Below are 19,902 nucleotides of genomic sequence, written 5' to 3' on the forward strand. Positions count from 1 at the left end.
CAATTTATGATGTTTTACATGTTTACGTATACTTAATTTTACGTTTATTCTAGTCCTGAGCATCCTTAAAGGGTTTTTCATGTAACCGTACCGCAACTTCGTCGTATTGAGGTGTTTACGTTTGACCAGACTCCGGCAAAGTTGCCAGATTTCTTACCTGGACGAGGATACGTCCCATCCAAAAACTGTGTGATGTCTCCAACCAAAACTGCAGCTGATAAATTTTCATGAAGATGATGGTTAATATGACATCACAAGATGGCACGGACAACTTCTAGTCTTCTTCTTCTTCAAGATTTACCCCTTTAATAAATTATTTTCTTAGTCCTTCTCTGAACAGCTTCTAGTAATCTTTTTTTTTGGGGGGGGAGGATATACCCCAATGGAGGAAGGCGGAGAATGCCGCGCAACCCCCCAAACGCCTGGGAGAGATATCCAATGCTTTCAAGGAGGAGGCCCAACAATGGGGCTGAGGGTGTCGGAAAGAGCCCACCTTTCCACCCATGGAGGTATAAATACCTCCATATTTCCACCCCCATGGCACAGGATAGGTCTCGAACCCATACGCTCCAGGCATCCTGCCGAAGCGTAAGGCCGAGACTCTACCACGGGAGCCCCCTCCAGTAGTATTACATTCCCAAAATATCCAGTAAACCACACCACAGAAGCATAGTCGAGGATTGGCCTAATATGTGAAATAAAAACCTCTCTCACTAGCTTTGCCTGCAATCTCTCTCACATGAAGATAGAACTTGAAAGAAGAATCGATCCTGACCCCAAGATCTTTGTGGTTGTCAACATCTGGGTTGCTCACCAATGAAGTACTGCAAGAGAACAGGTGCATCTTGAAAACTTCTACAAAAGTTCATTCTGACACATTTGCCTATTGAAAAAAACAAACCCCAAGATCTACTTGTATGGAAGAGTAGATTAATATCCCTCTGCAGATGAAGATGGGAAATTAAATAGTCAGATTTCGAAACTACCGAGGCTAAAAATAACTTGAGGTCATCAGCAAAGAGGTAAAATTTACAGTTTAAACCAGAGACCACATGATTGATATAAATAAGGAATAGCAATGGACTAATCACTGAACCCTGTGGGACACCGCTACCAACCTCAACTTGATAACTCTCATAGCCATGCACAACCACTTTCATTTCCCTCCCAGTCAAGTAATCACTCAGCCAGCCCAGCAAACAGCCTTCAACTCCAATGCTAGCTAACATCCTAAGTAACAGTCTATGGTTGACAACATCAAACGCCCTTTTAAAGTAAAAAATATATAGCATCCACTGGAAAAACTTGATCATAGTGATCAGTAACAGCCATAAGTGTATAATAATTGCTCAGACACTGACCTGCCTGATCTAAAACCATACTGATTAGGTGAAAGTAATTGACTATGCAGACAATTAGGAGATTATAATTCTCTCAAAATTTTTTGAGCACACAAACGTCAATGTTATAGGTCAGTAATTCAGAGGATCAGAATGAACTCCTTTAAATAGTGGAATAACATTATAATCATCTTTCCAGTCTGAGGGGACACGCATTGATCATTTTCTGAACAGTAGCAACAGAGGGTAACTAACAGAAGGGGCACATCTTTTTAAAAAGACTGAAGGAACACCATCAGAACAAGCAGAAGGTTGAGTTTCTTACCATAGACTTTTTGTAGTTTTCCGAAGGCACCGCACCACAGCCACTATGCCGACTGGGCCAGAAGCCCACTACCTAGCGACTCAGGGTATACACTAGATGCTAAGTGCGAAATTTTGAAGTGAAAGGGTCGCACATGGTTGGAAAGGTCTAGAAACGATCGCCGGATACAGAGTTGAAGGGAGCTTTCAAGTCGCTGGGTTGGTTGCCCAGTGTGAACGGGTCCTATCCAGCCAATAGGAAATTTTACCCTACCCAGCACTTCTCCGGTTGACAAGCTAGGATCGCATTTCATAATCTATAGAACTAGGATCTTTTGATTTGGCATAAATTAAAAGCATTAGTAACTCTGAACACCGTCCAGTTAACCAGAACAAGTATTATTCAGTTATATTCCTGTATCAAATCCATATTCTTATCTGCTTTGGTAATCTTGTTACAAGAGCCAGCCATAGCCATGTACTGCAATCATTTTCCAATCCACTCGAGGTAACCCAATACAATTATCATTTAAAATGAATAGATACAATAGAAATTAAAAGATTTATTGGGACAGAACATGAAGGAATGTAGATCAGCCTGAGACAAGATTTAATACTCCTCTCCCTCATCCTCGCCCTCTGCGTCGGCGGAGTCCACGCCCACCTCTTCGTAGTCCTTCTCCAGAGCAGCTAAGTCCTCCCTGGCCTCGGTGAACTCTCCCTCCTCCATGCCCTCACCCACATACCAGTGCACGAAGGCGCGCTTGGCGTACATGAGGTCGAATTTGTGGTCCAAGCGGGCCCAGGCCTCGGCGATAGCAGTGGTGTTGGACAGCATGCAAACGGCACGAGAAACCTTCGCCAGGTCACCGCCAGGCACCACGGTAGGCGGCTGGTAGTTGATGCCAACCTTGAAGCCAGTGGGACACCAGTCCACAAACTGAATGGTCCTCTTGGTCTTGATGGTAGCGATAGCAGCGTTGACGTCCTTGGGTACCACATCACCGCGGTACAACAGGCAGCAGGCCATGTACTTGCCGTGGCGTGGGTCACATTTCACCATCTGGTTTGCGGGCTCAAAGCAGGCGTTGGTGATCTCAGACACAGACAGCTGCTCATGGTAAGCCTTTTCCGCGGAGATAACGGGAGCGTAGGTCACCAGAGGGAAGTGGATGCGTGGGTAGGGTACCAAGTTGGTCTGGAACTCGGTCAGATCAACGTTGAGGGCGCCGTCGAATCTCAGGGAGGCAGTGATGGAGGACACGATCTGGCCAATGAGCCTATTCAGGTTGGTGTAGGTGGGTCGCTCGATGTCCAGATTCCTTCGGCAGATGTCATAGATGGCCTCGTTGTCGACCATGAAGGCGCAGTCGGAGTGCTCGAGGGTGGTGTGGGTAGTGAGGATAGAGTTGTAGGGCTCAACGACAGCGGTGGCAACCTGAGGAGCGGGGTAGATAGCGAACTCGAGCTTGCTCTTCTTGCCGTAGTCCACCGACAGCCTTTCCATGAGCAGGGAAGTGAAGCCGGAGCCAGTGCCGCCGCCGAAGGAATGGAAGATGAGGAATCCTTGAAGGCCAGTGCAGTTATCGGCAAGTTTCCGGATGCGGTCAAGGACGATATCCACAATCTCCTTGCCGATGGTGTAGTGGCCACGGGCATAGTTGTTGGCGGCATCCTCCTTACCGGTGATCAGCTGCTCGGGATGGAAGAGCTGTCTGTATACGCCGGTCCGGATTTCGTCTGCGGGAGGAATAAAGAGCAACCGTAAGACGGATAAACTAAAGTAGATAATCAGCAACCGCAAGACTGAACATGGTAGAGTAGGTAGAGCTACCGCAAGAGAAGTTTGATAAGTCAACCGTAAAATGTGGAAAAGAAAAAAAAGTAAAGCAACCATTAAGTACAAAACCTTGCGAAAGTCGATTAGAATAATCATGTTACCAAGTGTATCACACCGTCAAATCGATGGAGAATAATCATGTTGCTGTGACAATCTAGAACACCGGCAAATCGATGGAGAGCGAGAGAGCCCAACTACCGGGAAATCGCTACGTGGCCGCCCATGACTCACCGATAACCGTGGGCTCGAGATCCACGAAGACAGCGCGGGGGACGTGCTTGCCACTCCCGGTCTCGCTGAAGAAAGTGTTGAAGGAGTCGTCGCCGCCGCCGACGGTCTTGTCAGAGGGCATCTGGCCATCGGGCTGGATGCCGTGCTCGAGGCAGTAGAGCTCCCAGCAGGCATTGCCCATCTGAGCCCCAGCCTGACCCACATGGATTGAGATGCACTCACGCTGAAAAGATAACGTATAACATTGTAACGAAGGTTGTAGTGTAGACAATAATAGTGCTTTTTGTCAAGTCACCGGTAGACAAAACCATCCACATCAGCGATAAAACTGATCCGTTCATGTCATAACCACAGCCTACGTATATAACCAGCCACACACGTATACAAGCCCTCCATGTTGATGAGACAAAGAAACAAGCCTCTGCTTACCATTTTGAATTAGGTTGGTTGTTGAGACGCCGGTATCTCGAGGAACTGTGGACGGTGCCCTCGTGACGACGCGACTGGTGCAGTTTTCGCGCGCAGGCTGGTTTTATAGGGTCTCTGACGTCATTCCATCCTTTGAATTTGATTCGTCTGCGTTAAGAGGGAACGATTCTTATTGGTTAGGAGGGGCGCGGACCAAGGTGTGGTGTTTGAAAATCGATCTGCTAAATAGCATTATAATTTGAGGGGTTTATTTCGTCTTCTAGTAATAACTTTGTTCTAAGGTAACTCAGAGGCCGTTCTAGAGTCAGAAAACCAAAGCCAGCCCTTCAGAACCACCTAAACGGGGAGTTACTTTCTCAGTCCTGTTAAAGGAGTACCATGGCTTTTGATTTCGTTCAGTATTTATAATTTATATCGTATGATACTAAACCTATGTCTCCATACACCAAACAGTGTTGCTAAGTAGCTCTTCATGTGTTGTGAAAGTCAATAATATTGTCTTAATTCCTTGAGATATAACTCTAAGGCGAACAGATATTTTTCGCTCATGATGAAGATTAACGAAATAGCTTGAAAACGTTTGACACAGGACACCACCAGCTAAATCCAATAATACAGTGCTTCGACAGCGTTTTGGATCTTTATTTGCCTCTAAGAAGATAATTATGATCGTGGTGAACTAGTGGGGAAACATGTGATGACTGGAGTGGGCTTAGAGGGAAGGAAACAAGAATGGAGGGAGGGAGGGAGGGAGGGAGAAACAGCAAGCGGCGCCGGTGGTGGGCGAGGCCGCTGACTCACACCCATAATGCAACAGTACACCTGGGAGTGGGAATTATACATTTTCTCATCCAAAACAAGCTTTCTGTGACACTAGCATTGCCTCCACCCACACACCATCCATCAGCCATGCCTTTACGCCCTAGGGAAAGCTTCGGGGGGCGGCTACGCAGGTGGAATCCTTGTGGGGGACGAGAAGGGCGTGTCACGCGGGAACTTTCAAATTTACGAATTTCTCGAGCACCTCATTGAAGAGGAACACGCCATGCTAGCACCTCTTCAGAATGATCTTTGTCTTCCTACTATTAGCTTTGCGTACATACTACTTATTCTTAACTACTGAAGTGTGGGATACGTTTCTGTTCTCTCCTACAACCTCATTTTTCTCTCCTCGTACTCGTCATCCTACTCCTCCAGCCGTGAGTCATGGCGGTGATTCACTGACGGATAATCCTCTGCATTTCTTTCGTTCTACGCCATCATTGCGCTTCGTGAGGCGCCTCCAACCCACTAATTTCGCCCTCAACGCCTCCCCTCCTTCCAAGGCTGTGTTCCACTTGCGTATCACCGCCAAGGACGCCCCCGAAAGCTGTAATATTATGGACATGGCTGCTTTCCTCTACTAAAGTTCTCCCGCCACCCAACCACATATGACGGGGACTCTCTCTCTCTCTCTCTCTCTCTCTCTCTCTCTCTCTGTATGTGTATAATGCTCTGCTTCAACAGTCAAGCACAAAACTCGTTATTGAGGCCGCTCACGTAAGATTTAGTTATAATATTGGTGCTACAACCCTGTCTGGGCCTCTCTCTCTCTCTCTCTCTCTTCCTCCTCTTCCCTCCTCCTCCTTTCCCCCACCCGCTTTCTTCCCTTCACTTCCCTTCCCGTCATCACCACCACTGTGGCACCACACATAAGATCTCGATTTGGTGCAACAACCCTGACTGGCCTCTCTCTTCCTCCTCTTCCCCCTTCCTTCTTCCCACCCCCTTCATCCTCTTCCCCTTTCCTCCTTCCCACCTCTCAACCACTTTCTTCCCTTCACTTCCCTTCCGCCACCAAGTCCGCCACCACCACCACACTCGACTCCGCTTACCCAGCCAAATATCAACCACCGAAACAACCCTTCAAAGCCACCCAACCCTTCTGAACACCCCTAAAAGCTCATTCAAATGCTATCTAGGAAATTACGAATCCCATAGGACATAGCTGATTGTGATTATAGATTTTGAAGTGTAGGTAACGTAGGGTATACTTATCCGAATCGTAAACAATCCATTCATTAATACCGTCATTCATTTCGAGATCCAGAGAACAGACAATGGGTAAGAGACACAGGAAATTAAGAAGCAAATAGGAAAAAAGTGTAGGTATTTTAAATAGTAGGTTAGGGGTATTGTAGCTACGTATACTATTCCAAATCGTAATCAATCCACCAACTAATCAATAAACTATCAATTAATCAATAATCTGGCAGAACAGGGAACAGACATTTGTGAGAGCGAGCTCCGAGCTGTTGTCAGGCGGAGTGGGGTGGCGAATGGCTGCGGGCGAGGGACTGCTGGCTGGCTGGGTCGACGCGGGGCCCAGCCAGCCAGCCAGCCAGCCGTTACACCTCACCTCCTCCTCCTAACGGTCACCAGCTGCTCTATCACTATAACGTATCCTCCATGTAGATTAGAATAAGAAGTGGAGTACCTTATTAGAGGATTACGAAGCTGTATGAGAGGGCCTATGGGTTATTGAGAAGGGAAGGAATGGATTTTCATCTCAAAATTTCTTATATAATGCCATCCGTTTCATATTTTTTTCGCACAGATCCTACGTAACAAAATATATGAAGCTGATGGTGAATGATATAATGACGATGGTGAATTTGCTGAGCTGGGCCTACAAAAACTGATAATTTCGTTTTATGTGCCTTGCTCTCTCAATATAAATGTTAATATTCACCTCTATTTTATATTATTTCCTATAGGTCCTTTAGAAAAAAAATATATATACGTAGCGTTTCCTCGTCTAGTTCATATTACAAATGAGAACGGTGAACTTGCTTTAAGGGAACTGGCAATTTATGTTGAAATACACACCTTCTCTATTTCATATTTCTCCCAGGCCCTGCAAAATACCTCTCAGACTTTTTAATAAAACCAATTGGACGGAGGTGAGCATCTGTATCATATGCTCCCACTTTTATTATAGCATACAACATAAGGTAATGGCATATCGTGTTCGTGTGTCCTGCTATGTAAATTCCTATTGATCCTGACCTTATCCACGTAACCTTGAAACCCAGGAGCCTTAAAGATTCCGCACCGGGGCCATAATTTTGGTCTGTTTATTACACACACACCGTTTTAGGCTTGACCGAATATAGCCTCCAGCCAAACCAGCAGTCTCGCCTATCTTTCATTTTTGGTAATACAAGACGTCCCTAATGGCTATCGTTCTGCAGGTTTTACAAAATGTTTTCAGCGGAACTGATTGAGTGACTTTTTCTTGTATTCGCGGTAGTTTAAGATTTTCGTGACAGCCACAGTTTTTGAAATTATTATTACATAGTGAAGGCATGAGAGAGAGAGAGAGAGAGAGAGAGAGAGAGAGAGAGAGAGAGAGAGAGAGAGAGAAACATTATTTTTATTAAGCCACTGCATAATTATTTTTTTCTCTCGTTTGTGGTGGAATTAGAGCCCAATGACGGCTATAATCGTTTAGAAGTTGGAGGAGGAGGAGAGGAAGAAGAGGAAGAACAGGGTGACGAAGGAGGAGGAGGAGGAGAACAAGAATACGTAGCAATAGTATTTTGAGAATGGAGGTAATTGCATTGAACTGGCAACACGGTGAGAAGAATGTCGACCCCACCATTCAGGTTCACCAACTTCTCTCTCTCTCTCTCTCTCTCTCTCTCTCTCTCTCTAAAGAACAGTTTGAAGGTCTTTTCTCACTCCCATGGGGCTCACAATTCGACTACCGCTATACAAATATTTGGAAGGTTCTTAAGTTAGGGGCATACGCTCATGGAGGCATACGCTATAGCTGCGCGTGGCCTCGAAGTTCATCTCTATTGCTCACAATTTAGCCACCGTAGTCGGCTGCACATAATTTATAATGAAGCTTATCTTGTATTTAATTAACTTGTAAGTTCACAAGATTCTTTCTTTCCTTGTTCTTTCGTGATTTCGCTTATTTCACTTGTTTATTCACCCATTCATTCATTCCCTGCATTTTTCTTGGTTTTATTACTGCTTCCCTTCCTTTATTTTTCCTATTTTTTTTTCCTTTTTTCTTTTCGTTCTTCCTTCCGTCCTTCCTTTCCTTCCCTTCTTCCTTTCTTTCCTTCAGTCTTTCTTTCTCCCTTCCTTACATTTCCTTCCTTCCTTTTATATTCCGTTTTTCCTTTCTTCTTTATATACGTTACATCCTCCCATCCTTTCTTCCTTTCATATTTTTCATTTCACTGTCAACGTTGCAATATAAACATGGATCACTGTAAATTCATACAAACTGACGCGAATGTATCCATTAATACTGTTATATCCAATCTTTGTGAGCATAACATTACAGGTAAATCGCGCTGGCTAAATGTTGGTGAATGTGGAGGCGGAGTCGAACGTGAAGTGGGAATGATCGAGCTTGGCATTTTATCACCACACAAATTATCTCAACAGGAAATATTTTCTTTCAGCCGGCTTCCTCCTCCTCCTCCTCCTCCTCTTTGCTCTGCTTTCTCGCCAATTTCAGTAGTTTCACTCAAGGAGAAAATCAGATAACATATCTATCCATCTCTATTTATCTATCTTTCTATGTCTATCTATCTGCATGTGCTCTGTTTAGTCCTATATCTAAGCAGACTAATCTACGTATGAATGTATAAAGTTGGCATAGGCCTACGCTAAGCTGTTCATTTCTGCCAGACTGGACCTTGCGTAAGTGTGACTGTATAACTATGTATATCCGGGCGGGGAGAGGTGGAAATGCATGGGTGAAGTGTATTCTCTCTCTCTCTCTCTCTCTCTCTCTCTCTCTCTCTCTCCGGCCCCACGTGGCTCCACACAACGTTGCAAGTGGGCAGGAGGAAACAAAGAATGGCGGGAAGGGGAAAGGGACAGGAAGAGAGCAGACACAGAGGATGGGACAGGGACAGGGAAGAGAGGGAAGGGAAAGAGTATGGGAAAGGAGGAGAGGGAAGGGGAAGAAAGTGAAATAGGAGGGGGAAGGGAAAGAGGATGGAATAGGAAAAAGAAGAAGGGGAAGGGGGCAGGAGGAGAGCAGAAACAAAGGAAAGGGAGAGAGGGAAGGGAGATGGACATGGAAGAGGTTGAAATAGGAGAGAGAAGTGGAAAAGGACAGGGAAAAAGAAGGGACAGAGGAAAGGGAGAGATGGAAGGGAGAGGATGGAATAGGAGAGAGGAGAGATGAAAAAACAACAACGATGGAATAAGAGAGAGAAAAGGAAAAGAAGGGGGCAGGAAGAGGGTAGGGACATAGGACAGGAAGAGATGGGAGAGAGGATGAAACAAGAGAGGAGGGGAAGGGGAAGGGGACAGGAAGAGAAGAGAGACAGAGGACAATGGGAGAGAAAGAGAATGGAATAGTAAAGAGGAAAGAAGGTAGGGAAGGAAGGAAATAAGGTCAGAGGGTTGCAAAGGAAGGGGTGGAAGAGAGAGAGAGAGAGAGAGAGAGAGAGAGAGAGAGAGAGAGAGAGAGAGAGAGGTGACAGGGTAGGAAAGAGCAGCTGTGTGTGGAAAGGAGAACAGCAGAACCGCTCGACTCGTGACCTCAAGCTTCCTCTGTTCTCTCTTCTCTCTCTCTCTCTCTCTCTCTCTCCGTATCTTTTCTCTCTTCCTTTTTCCCCGTTTCTTAACTGATCCTATTTTTTACTTATAACTGCTTCTCTTCCTTCATTTTCCCGTTTCTTTCTTTCTCCCTTCCTTTCTTCCCTCCTTACCTTTCCTTCTATTTTCTCTCGTATTTAATGAATGATTGTTCGTCTTACTGTAAACGGGTGGATAGTCTAGAAATTATATATATTGGAGGAATTATTATTTAACAAGAAAGGAGGAGGAAGAGGAAAAGAAAAACGAGATGATGATGAAGGAATGAGAAGGGGGAGATAAAAAAGAGGAAATAAATTAATAAAGATGAGGTGAAGGAGGAGGAGGGAGAGAAAGCTAGGAAAGACGAGAAAGAGGAAGGAGAGAAACAAACAAGATAAACATTAAGTAATAGATTAAACTAAAGCCACACTATCGGGCATTCGGACGCCAGCAGCTGACATTATTATCTGACTCGCTCGTTGGTGTTCTAGAAAGTATATAAAGTTGATGATGATGATGATGAATGCAGTCAACCTCAATAAAAGTCAGTTTCCTCTTAACATGTTGGACATCGGAAAGGAGAAGAGAGAGAGAGAGAGAGAGAGAGAGAGAGAGAGAGAGAGAGAGAGAGAGAGGTGGTAATGGCTGTCTGTGGCGGCGATGTGTCTGTGTCTGTCTGTCTGTGTGGAGTGACGACGAGTCTGAACGAACCACCACCTGCCTCCGTCTCCTTCCTTCCCTCCCTCCTTCTCTCCTTCCCTCCCTCCTGCTGGCATGTCCTTGATCCTTCTCCATTCCTCCTTGCCACCCCAAAACCGCCTCCTTCTCCTCCTCTTTCTCAACCGTTCCGTTCCCTATGTTCTTTGTCCTGTCTGTTTCTGTTCGTGTGCCTGTCTGTCTGTTTCTGTCTGTTTCTGTCTGTTTCTCTCTCTCTCTCTCTCTCTCTCTCTCTCTCTCTCTCTCTCTCTCTCTCTCTCTCTCTCACATCAACATCATCATTAACATAACAAGTCAGATAATGTAAGCTGGTGGTGTCCGAAAGTCTGATATTTTTTTGGCATAAGCAGCAGCAGAAACAACAGTAGTAGTAGTAGTAGTAGTAGTAGTAGTAGTAGTATCAGACTAGCTGCTCAATCAAATACTGGAACACTAACATTATCATTTTATGGCTCATTGTAACAGGAATAAAGGGGAGAGAGAGAGAGAGAGAGAGAGAGAGAGAGAGAGAAAGCTGACGTGACAATGGGAACTTTCTTATGTTTTTTTCCCCTTCCCTTTCCCCTTTTTTTCCCTTTCACTTCAAGCATTGTTAGGCAGAGAGGTCACGTGCAGGGAAGAGGAGGAAAGGGAGAGGAGAGGCTGAGGAGGCGAGAGAAAGGGAGGAGAGGTGAAAGGAGGAGAGGGGAGGTATAGGTTGAGAGGTCATTGAGAGAGAGAGAGAGAGAGAGAGAGAGAGAGAGAGAGAGAGAGAGAGAGAGTTACATTTGGCACTTTTTTCAATATGATAAGTTATTTTTTGTCACCACATTATCACCATCGTAAAACCACTCTTATCTCTCGCTCCTGATACCTAGATATTATCATTATTCTTTTTTACAATGTTAGCGTGACAATTACTACAACTTCTGCGCAACTACTACTACTACTACTACTATACTACTATTACTACTACTACTACTGTTATGCCTGTCTGATTTGTAAAAAAAAAACCGTATACCTATATCAATGTCCCTAATAATGACACGCGTATCCCCATGTTATACCAATATTTGTTATGTGTATGTCTGTATGTCTGCTTTAAATGTCTGTGTGTGTTATAACTGCTCATGTCTGCTGTCTGTTGTGTCTTATAAGTTAGTCTCCATATTCTACCTATGTCTGTTTTAGGCATCTATCTATGCTATGTTTATATATGCCTTCTTGTTTTCCTAGCTGACTTTGCTATGTATATGTATGCGTATGTGTATGGCAAGTATATTCTCTGACGCTTTCGGCTTTCACAAAACAACAATTTCCAAAGGCCTCAAAGGAGATTAGTCCGGTTCTCATGAGTGATTTTCAAATTCATGGTGCAGAAGCCTTGTCAAACTATCACTATAAAAAAATGCTCTTAAAACTGCCCGTGGAAATACAACAACCTTTACAAAAAACATTCTCAAGTGTGGGTGAGTGAGCCCCGAAATGTCTGAGAATACGGACCTATGTGCTATGGCTGTGTCTATGTCTGTCTAGGGTGCTTAAATTTGCGTTACTACTCGGGAAGGCCAAGGATGGTGAGTCATGGGTGGTGGTGGTGATGGTGGTGGCGCGCTGGCTGTCTGGCTGCCTGGCTGGTCGACACGTCATCACCATTACTGCCTCCCAACACCCAACACCACCACCACCATCATCACCAGCTCTCCCTCCCTCTCCCGGATATCTATTTCCTCCCTCATGTTCTGTCTACCACCTCTCACTCACTCACTCACCCATCCACTCCCCTCTCGTCCACTCATCCACCTAGCTAGCTATACCCACCCACCCTCTTTCGCTTCCTCCCATCCACATCTCAGAATCGTAACATGTAGCTTTCTCTTATACGATCCTCCATTCTCTATTCTCACCTTTCCTTTCTCTTATTATCACCAGATGCTTTTATTTCCTTCTCTTCCTCCTTTTGTTTGTCCTTTTCCCTCTCCTCCGTCCTCATCCATCCTTTCTCTCTCTCTCTCTCTCTCTCTCTCTCTCTCTCTCTCTCTCTCTCTCTCTCTCTTCCACCCTCTCGTATCCTCACCAAATGTTTTCCACCTCCTCCTCCTCCTCCTCGTCTTGTTTGTCCTTGTCTTGTTTGTATATATATATATATATATATATATATATATATATATATATATATATATATATATATATATATATATATATATTTATGTATTTATATATTTTTTTTTTTACAACAAAGGAGGCAGCTCAAGGGCACACAAAAAACAATAATAATAAAAAAGCCGCTACTCGCTGCTCCTAAAAAAGAAACAAAAGAAGTGGCCGAAAGGAAGATCAAATACGGGAGGAGAGGTGTCCTGATACCCTCCTCTTGAAAGAGTTCAGGTCGTAGGCAGGAGGAAATACAGATGAAGGAAGATTGTTCCAGAGTTTACCAGCGTGAGGGATGAAAGAGTGAAGATGCTGGTTAACTCTTGCATAAGGGGTTTGGACAGTATAAGGATGAGCATGAGTAGAAAGTCGAGTGCAGTGGGGCCGCGGGAGGGGGGGAGGCATGCAGTTAGCAAGTTTAGAAGAGCAGTCAGCGTGGAAATATCGATAGAAGATAGAAAGAGAGGCAACATTGCGGCGGAATTTAAGAGGTAGAAGACTATCAGTATGAGGAGGAGAGCTGATCGGACGAAGAGCCTTAGCCTCCACTCTGTCCAGAAGAGCTGTGTGAGTGGAGCCTTCCCACACATGAGATGCATACTCCATACGAGGGCGGACAAGGCCCCTGTATATGGACAGCAACTGTGCAAGGGAGAAGAACTGGCGGAGACGGTACAGAACGCCCAGCCTCGAGGAAGCTGATTTAGTAAGAGATGAGATATGAAGTTTCCAGTTGAGATTTTGAGTTAAGGATAGACCGAGGATGTTTAGTGTTGAGGAAGGTGATAGCTGGGTGTTGTCAAAGAATAGGGGATAGTTGTTTGGAAGATTGTGTCGAGTGGATAGGTGGAGAAACTGTGTTTTTGAGGCGTTGAAGGACACCAGGTTCTTCTTGCCCCAATCGGAAATAATAGTAAGGTCTGAGGCTAAGCGTTCTGCAGCCTCCAGCCTTGAGTCGTTAAGTTCCTGAAGGGTGGGTCTTCTATTTAAAGAAGTTGAGTAATGCAGAGTGGAATCATCGGCGTAGGAATGGATAGGACAGTTCGTTTTGGAAAGAAGATCATCAATGAACAACAGAAAAAGAGTGGGAGATAGGACAGAACCCTGTGGGACACCACTGTTAATAGATTTAGGGAAGAACAGTGACCGTCTACCACGGCAGAAATAGAACGGTCAGAAAGGAAACTGGAGATAAAGGTACAGAGAAGGATAGAAACCGTAGGAGGGTAGTTTAGAAAGCAAAGATTTGTGCCAGACCCTATCAAAAGCTTTTGATATGTCCAGCGCAATAGCAAAAGTTTCACCGAAACGGCTAAGAGGATGACCAAGAGTTAGTTAAGAAGGCTAGGAGATCACCAGTAGAACGCCCTTGCGGAACCCATACTGGCGATCAGATAGAAGGTCAGAAGTGGAAAGGTGCTGAATCTTCCGGTTAAGGATTGATTCAAAAGCCTAAGATAGACAAGAAAGTAAAGCTATAGGACGGTAGTTTGAGGGATTGGAGCGGTCACCCTTCTTAGGTACAGGCTGTATGAAGGCATACTTCCAGCAAGAAGGAAAGGTAGATGTTGACAGGCAGAGGCGAAAGAGTTTGACCAGGCAGGGTGACAGCACGGAGGCACAGTTTTTAAGGACAATAGGAGGCACTCCATCAGGTCCATAAGCCTTCTGAGGATTGAGGCCAGAGAGGGCATAGTAAACATCATTTTGAAGAATCTTTATAACAGGCATAAAGGAGTCAGAGGGGGGATGAGTAGGAGGAATATGATCAGAATCGTCCAGAGTGGAGTTTTTAGAAAAAGTTTGAGAGAAGAGTTCAGCCTTAGAGATAGATGAGACGGCAGTGTTGCCGTCAGGACTGAGAGTGGAGGAAAGATGAAGAAGTGCAGTTGGAGGAGATGTTTTTGGCTAGATGCCAGAAGTCACGGGAAGAGTTAGAGAAAGCAAGGTTTTGACATTTTCTATTAATGAAAGAATTTTTGGTTAGTCGGAGAATAGATCTGGCACGATTTCGGGCAGAAATGTAAAGTTCATAATTAGCATTAGTTTGAAGGCTCTGGTACCTTTTGTGAGCTACCTCTCTATCATTGACAGCACGAGAACAAACGTGATTAAACCAAGGCTTTTTAGCGTGAGGAGCAGAGAAAGAACGAGGAATGTATGCCTCCATTCCAGAGACAATCACCTCTGTGATGCGCTGAGCACACACAGAGGGGTCTCTATCCTGGAAGCAATAATCATTCCACGGGAAATCGGAAAAGTACATCCTCAGGTCGTCCCACCGAGCTGAAGCAAAATGCCAGAAGCATCGCCTCATCGGTGGGTCCAGAGGGTGTACAGGAGCGATAGGACAGGATACAGAAATAAGATTGTGATCGGAGGAGCCCAACGGAGAGAACAGTTTGACAGAATAAGCAGAAGGGTTTGAGGTAAGGAAGAGGTCTAGTATGTTGGGCCGATCTCCAAGACGGTCGGGAATACGTGTAGGGTGCTGGACCAACTGCTCTAGGTCGTTGAGGATAGCAAAGTTGTAGGCTTGTTCACCAGGATGGTCAGTGAAAGAGGATGAAAGCCAAAGCTGGTGGTGAACATTGAAATCTCCTAGGATGGAGATTTCAGCGAAGGGAGAGTGGGTGAAGATGTACTCCACTTTAGAATTCAAATAGTCAAAGAATTTTACATAGTTGGTAGAGTTAAGTGAGAGATAAACAGCACAGATGTATTTAGTAATAGAATGACAATGAAGTCTTAGCCAGATGGTGGAAAATTCAGAAGAGTCAAGGAGCTGCCTCGTACAGGCTAAAGGAGCTGCCTCGTACAGGCCTACCGGCCTCTTGCAGACTCCTGCGTTCTTATGTTCTTATGTTCTCTCTCTCTCTCTCTCTCTCTCTCTCTCTCTCTCTCTCTCTCTCTCTCTCTCTCTCTCTCTCTCTCATCATATTCTCTCCCTTCCTCTCATATTCTCACCAAATGCCTTCCTCCTCCTCTCGTTTGTTCCTCTCTCTCTCTCTCTCTCTCTCTCTCTCTCTCTCTCTCTCTCTCTCTCTCTCTCTCTCATATTCTCATCAAATGCTTTCCTCCTCCTCCTCCTCCTCTCGTTTGTTCCTCTCTCCACGATTTCCGTCCCCCACCCCCCCCCCCCTCTCTCTCTCTCTCTCTCTCTCTCTCTCTCTTTCTCTCTCTCTCCAACACCCCTTTAAGTTCCCACCATACGTAACCTTTTTGCCAACACTAGCCCTGCCTTCTTCCTCGCTTCCTCCCTCTCCCTCGCTCCTGTGAAGAGTAATCAATGCAATCTTCTTGAGAGCACTGGGCATTTGGCTACCTCACAGGCCCACCGCTCGATCCCTTCTTTCTGCCTCGGACTCTGCTGGCCCATAGGTATCGGCGCCTCAGTTCGCCTGTTTGAAAAGCCTCTCGTACGTAGAAGTTACTAGGGGCTTTTCATGGACTGTTTTGTGATGCTTGTGATAGTTTTACCCGACTTGTGCACTTCGAACGGGAAAATCACCACCTATGAATACCCGGTTGATCTTCCCTGTGGCCTTGGGAAATAGTCGATATGGGAGCCCGATACGTTTAAGAATTTGGACCCAGTGACTTTTCCACTCTCCACTCTCCATTTATTCCTTGTCTTGCCTCACCACCTTCCGTTCCTCATACCTCCATACCCAACGCTCTCACCACCACCCGTCACCCAGGGTTGCCATACCGCCTTTGATAGTATACCAGAATGCCCCTGAAAACATAGGCTTCCCGATGAAATAAAGCTGTAGTATACCCAATTAATTAAGAGTTCTCATTTTATTTTTGTAGTTTAAGCCATTTTCGGGTTGATTTCAATATTCTTGAAAGTAAAACGGATGAGTGTGTTCCCTTTAAAATTACATACGTTTCCTCTTATGTTGTAGGAAGCCCCAGGTCGGTAGTATTCTTAGAGGCTTCCTTCTATTACAATAATTACATCAATCTTAAATTTTTCTAAAGGTCAATACTGAGGTTAAACGCGTTCCCATGAGTGTTTCTTTACGTTCGTGGTGCAGACACTTTGCCAAACTACCACCAGGGTCATAAAACTACCCATGGAAATACCCACACATCTTTCGAAAGCCTTGTTCAATGTATGTGGTTGGGGGCACATATTTTCCTTGACAACCTTTCGTAGGCATATCATCAAAAACACCGAGCGTGTTTTTCTCAGCCTGAAGTACCTAATATGGTTCATTAGTTCCCAAAACGTCAACCATACCACCACAACCACCACCACCAAACAGGAAAACACCACCAGTCCTCCTCTTCCTCCTCCTCATTCCTCTCTCCCTCCCCTCGCACTCGCTCACGTTCCGTTCCCACAAGTTGCCAGTAACCACCCAAACAACAGCCCCCAGCAAGCCCTGAGCCAGCCAGCAGCTATCGTGTTTGTTACCCCTACCAACCCCCCTTCCTCCCTTTCTCTCTCTCTCTCTCTCTCTCTCTCTCTCTCTCTCTCTCAACTACTCACGCAAGTCTGTTTAAAGAGCCATATGCTACTGTTTGGAGAGAGAGAGAGAGAGAGAGAGAGAGAGAGAGAGAGAGAGAGAGAGAGAGAGAGCCCCACGGCGTAATAATCACTGGCCTTCCTAAATTATAAAAATGAAGGAAAACCGCTATCATTATTTTCTTTCCAGCAGCCATATTCCAACTAATAAGCTTTTAATTTTGAATAATATTACTTTTTTCTGAATATCTATTACGCGTCTATTCACTGCTCAATATCATCATCATCATCATCATCACCAGCAGCCTCACCGTTATATTATAATTAGTTAATGGGCTACATTGTGGAGGTCAGCGCGTGTTTTGTGGGTGATGATTCGTAGAGATTATAATATTATCACCAATCAACAGTCATTTAGGTGGTCAAGAAATGGGACTCGGGCAGGTCACGTCATGCACCTGATAGAGAGCCAGGTGGAGGAAGAGAGATATAACCTTTGCCGGAGCAGGATAGAGTACACCAACATCAGGCGGAGAACCAGGTGGAGATGTAGAATTCCTACCAGAATAGGATGAAGCACACTGATATTAGATAAAAATAGAAAGGATTGGAATTAGAACCTTTGCCGGAGCAGGATGAAGTTTAGAAGCATCAGAGGTGAAAATAACATCAACATCGATGGGAAAGGCCTTTGTCATAGTGGTCTCATAATGAATGCTGATGATGAGAAAGTGTAGGAAACATTGGTATCAGAATCTTTGCCGGAGGAGGACGGACCACACCAGTATACAGAGGTGGAAAACATTGGGAAAGGTCTCTGTCATGCATTGGCGTAATAATGGATGATGATGATGATGATGAAGTGGTCAAGTGCCCCTTCCCCCCTTCCCCCCCTTTCAGCAGGTGTCGCATCGTGCAGCAGCGGCGAGGGACTGGTCGATAGTGGAAGTCTCCGCGGCGCCACACACAGGGTTGATTCACGTGAGCATTATGGATTAAATTGGACCGGAGGAAAATAAATGTTCTGACGGGCTAAACACGGTCCATAACTCTGGGTCAAGGTCATATAACATAGGCACGGGTCCATAGAAGTGATGTTCTGTGCTGTTCTTTTTTTCAAGTGTATTACCTCCTTCCTACGACTTGAACGCTCTCCAAGACACTTCATTTAAGCGAGTCTGACCCTTACAACAGTCTTTGGGTTCAGGTGACCATAGGAACGTATCTATAATAGTGATATGGTTTGTGTTGTTCCTCAATGTCTTCTTTTTCATGTGTATATCCTCCTTCCTACGACTTGAACTCCCTCCAATACACCTTTCTTTAAGCGAGTTTGACCCTTACAGCAATATTTGGGTCCAGGTCACCATAGAAACGTATCCATGGAAGTGATGGCTTGTGTTGTTCTTCAATGTCTTCTTTTTCGTTTGTATTTCCTCCTTCCTACGACTTGAACGCTCTCCAAGACATCTCTTTTAAGCGAGTCTGACACTTCCATCAGTCCTTGGGTCCAACAGGTCACCATAGGCAGTGTCTATAGAAGTAATGCTAATGTGCTGTTCATCATTGTTATGTTTTCACGTGTATTTTCTACTTCCTGCGACTTGAACGCTTTCCACGACACCTTTCCAAACATTCAATATGCATCAGGAAGAATTAAACCAGTAGTAGTAGTAGTAATAGTAGTAGTAGTAGTAGTAGTAGTAGTAGTAGTAGTAGTAGTTGGACGAGGCTCAACCTAGCAGGACGGACAAAAAGCGTATGTTACTGACAGGAAATCCGTGGAAAGATGAACGCACGACAGTGGTAGTATCATAGCAACATGTAATAAGGGCTGATCGACCCCAAGAGAGAGGGGTTCCGAGAGACGTGTAATCTGTCCTCGCCGCAGTGTAGCTATAAGTGTGGTGACGTCACAATGCTTCCTGCGGCTACGCTATCACCAGGAAAGCGGCTCATTCATCTCCATTATCGATACCACTCCTCTGCTCTGACGCAAACCAAAAGTTGAGTTATCAGCAGGAGTCGGTGTTGTCAGACGCTTCCACCCCTCACACCAACTATTTTCTAAGGCCAAAAATGAGATCAGTTGGGTTCTAATACATGTTTTTTGTAGGTTCACGGTACAGAAGAAGGGTCAAACTACCACCAGGGTCATAAAACTACCCCTGGAAATGCCCCAAACGCCCACGAAAGCCTTGTGAAATATGTGTGCTTGGGCGCGGAAATGGTTAAGAATAATTTATGGCCCAATGTGTGCAGCAGTCAGTCAGCTAGTGTTCCTCGGTTCATGACGTCACTGAGAACCTGTTATTATCAAGGCAGTGCATAGTTCATTCATTATCGTGAGCTGTTCTGTCTTTTCTTTCTTTCTTTCTTCTTCTTTTTTCTTTTTCTATTTCTTTTTATCTTTTTTTTCTCCTCCTCCTCCTCCTTCTTCTTCTTCTTCTTCTTCTTCTCCTTTGTAACGATTATTACAGTATTTCGGCGGAACCTTAATTCCTTTTAATCGTTCATCTATCGTATTTTCTTTATCTTATTTGCTTCCCTTACCTTTATTTATCTATCTTTATTTCCTTTATCCCTGTCTTATTATCAGAGAGAGAGAGAGAGAGAGAGAGAGACCCCCAAAACACACATTTGACAAGGCTTTCATAGGAGTTGTAGGAGGCATTTTCAGGGGTATCTTTATGGCCCTGATGTTAGTTTGATCATTCTCCTGTGCCATGAAAGTAAGAAAACACTCGTTGGACCTCACTTAATCTCCTTTTCGGCCTTTGGAAATAGCTGATGTAAGAGTGGCCGGCGTAGAATGGATGTGTTAGAACGCGTATTAG

At 44.9% G+C, this 19,902-nt stretch overlaps 1 protein-coding gene across 1 annotated transcript; it reads right to left on the reverse strand.

Annotated features, from left to right (window-relative positions):
* Window positions 1-2,191: 2,191 nt before the first annotated feature.
* LOC126981999 (tubulin alpha-3 chain) lies at window positions 2,192-4,290 on the reverse strand. The gene is made up of 3 exons (XM_050833730.1): window positions 4,144-4,290; window positions 3,715-3,937; window positions 2,192-3,383 (listed from the first exon to the last, which is right to left on the reverse strand). The coding sequence occupies exons 1-3, from the start codon at window positions 4,144-4,146 to the stop codon at window positions 2,254-2,256; spliced, it is 1,356 nt and encodes a 451-aa protein (XP_050689687.1). The 5' UTR covers window positions 4,147-4,290; the 3' UTR covers window positions 2,192-2,253.
* Window positions 4,291-19,902: the final 15,612 nt, after the last annotated feature.

This window comes from Eriocheir sinensis, chromosome 4 (assembly GCF_024679095.1).
Source record: "Eriocheir sinensis breed Jianghai 21 chromosome 4, ASM2467909v1, whole genome shotgun sequence".
Lineage (NCBI taxonomy): Eukaryota > Metazoa > Arthropoda > Malacostraca > Decapoda > Varunidae > Eriocheir > Eriocheir sinensis.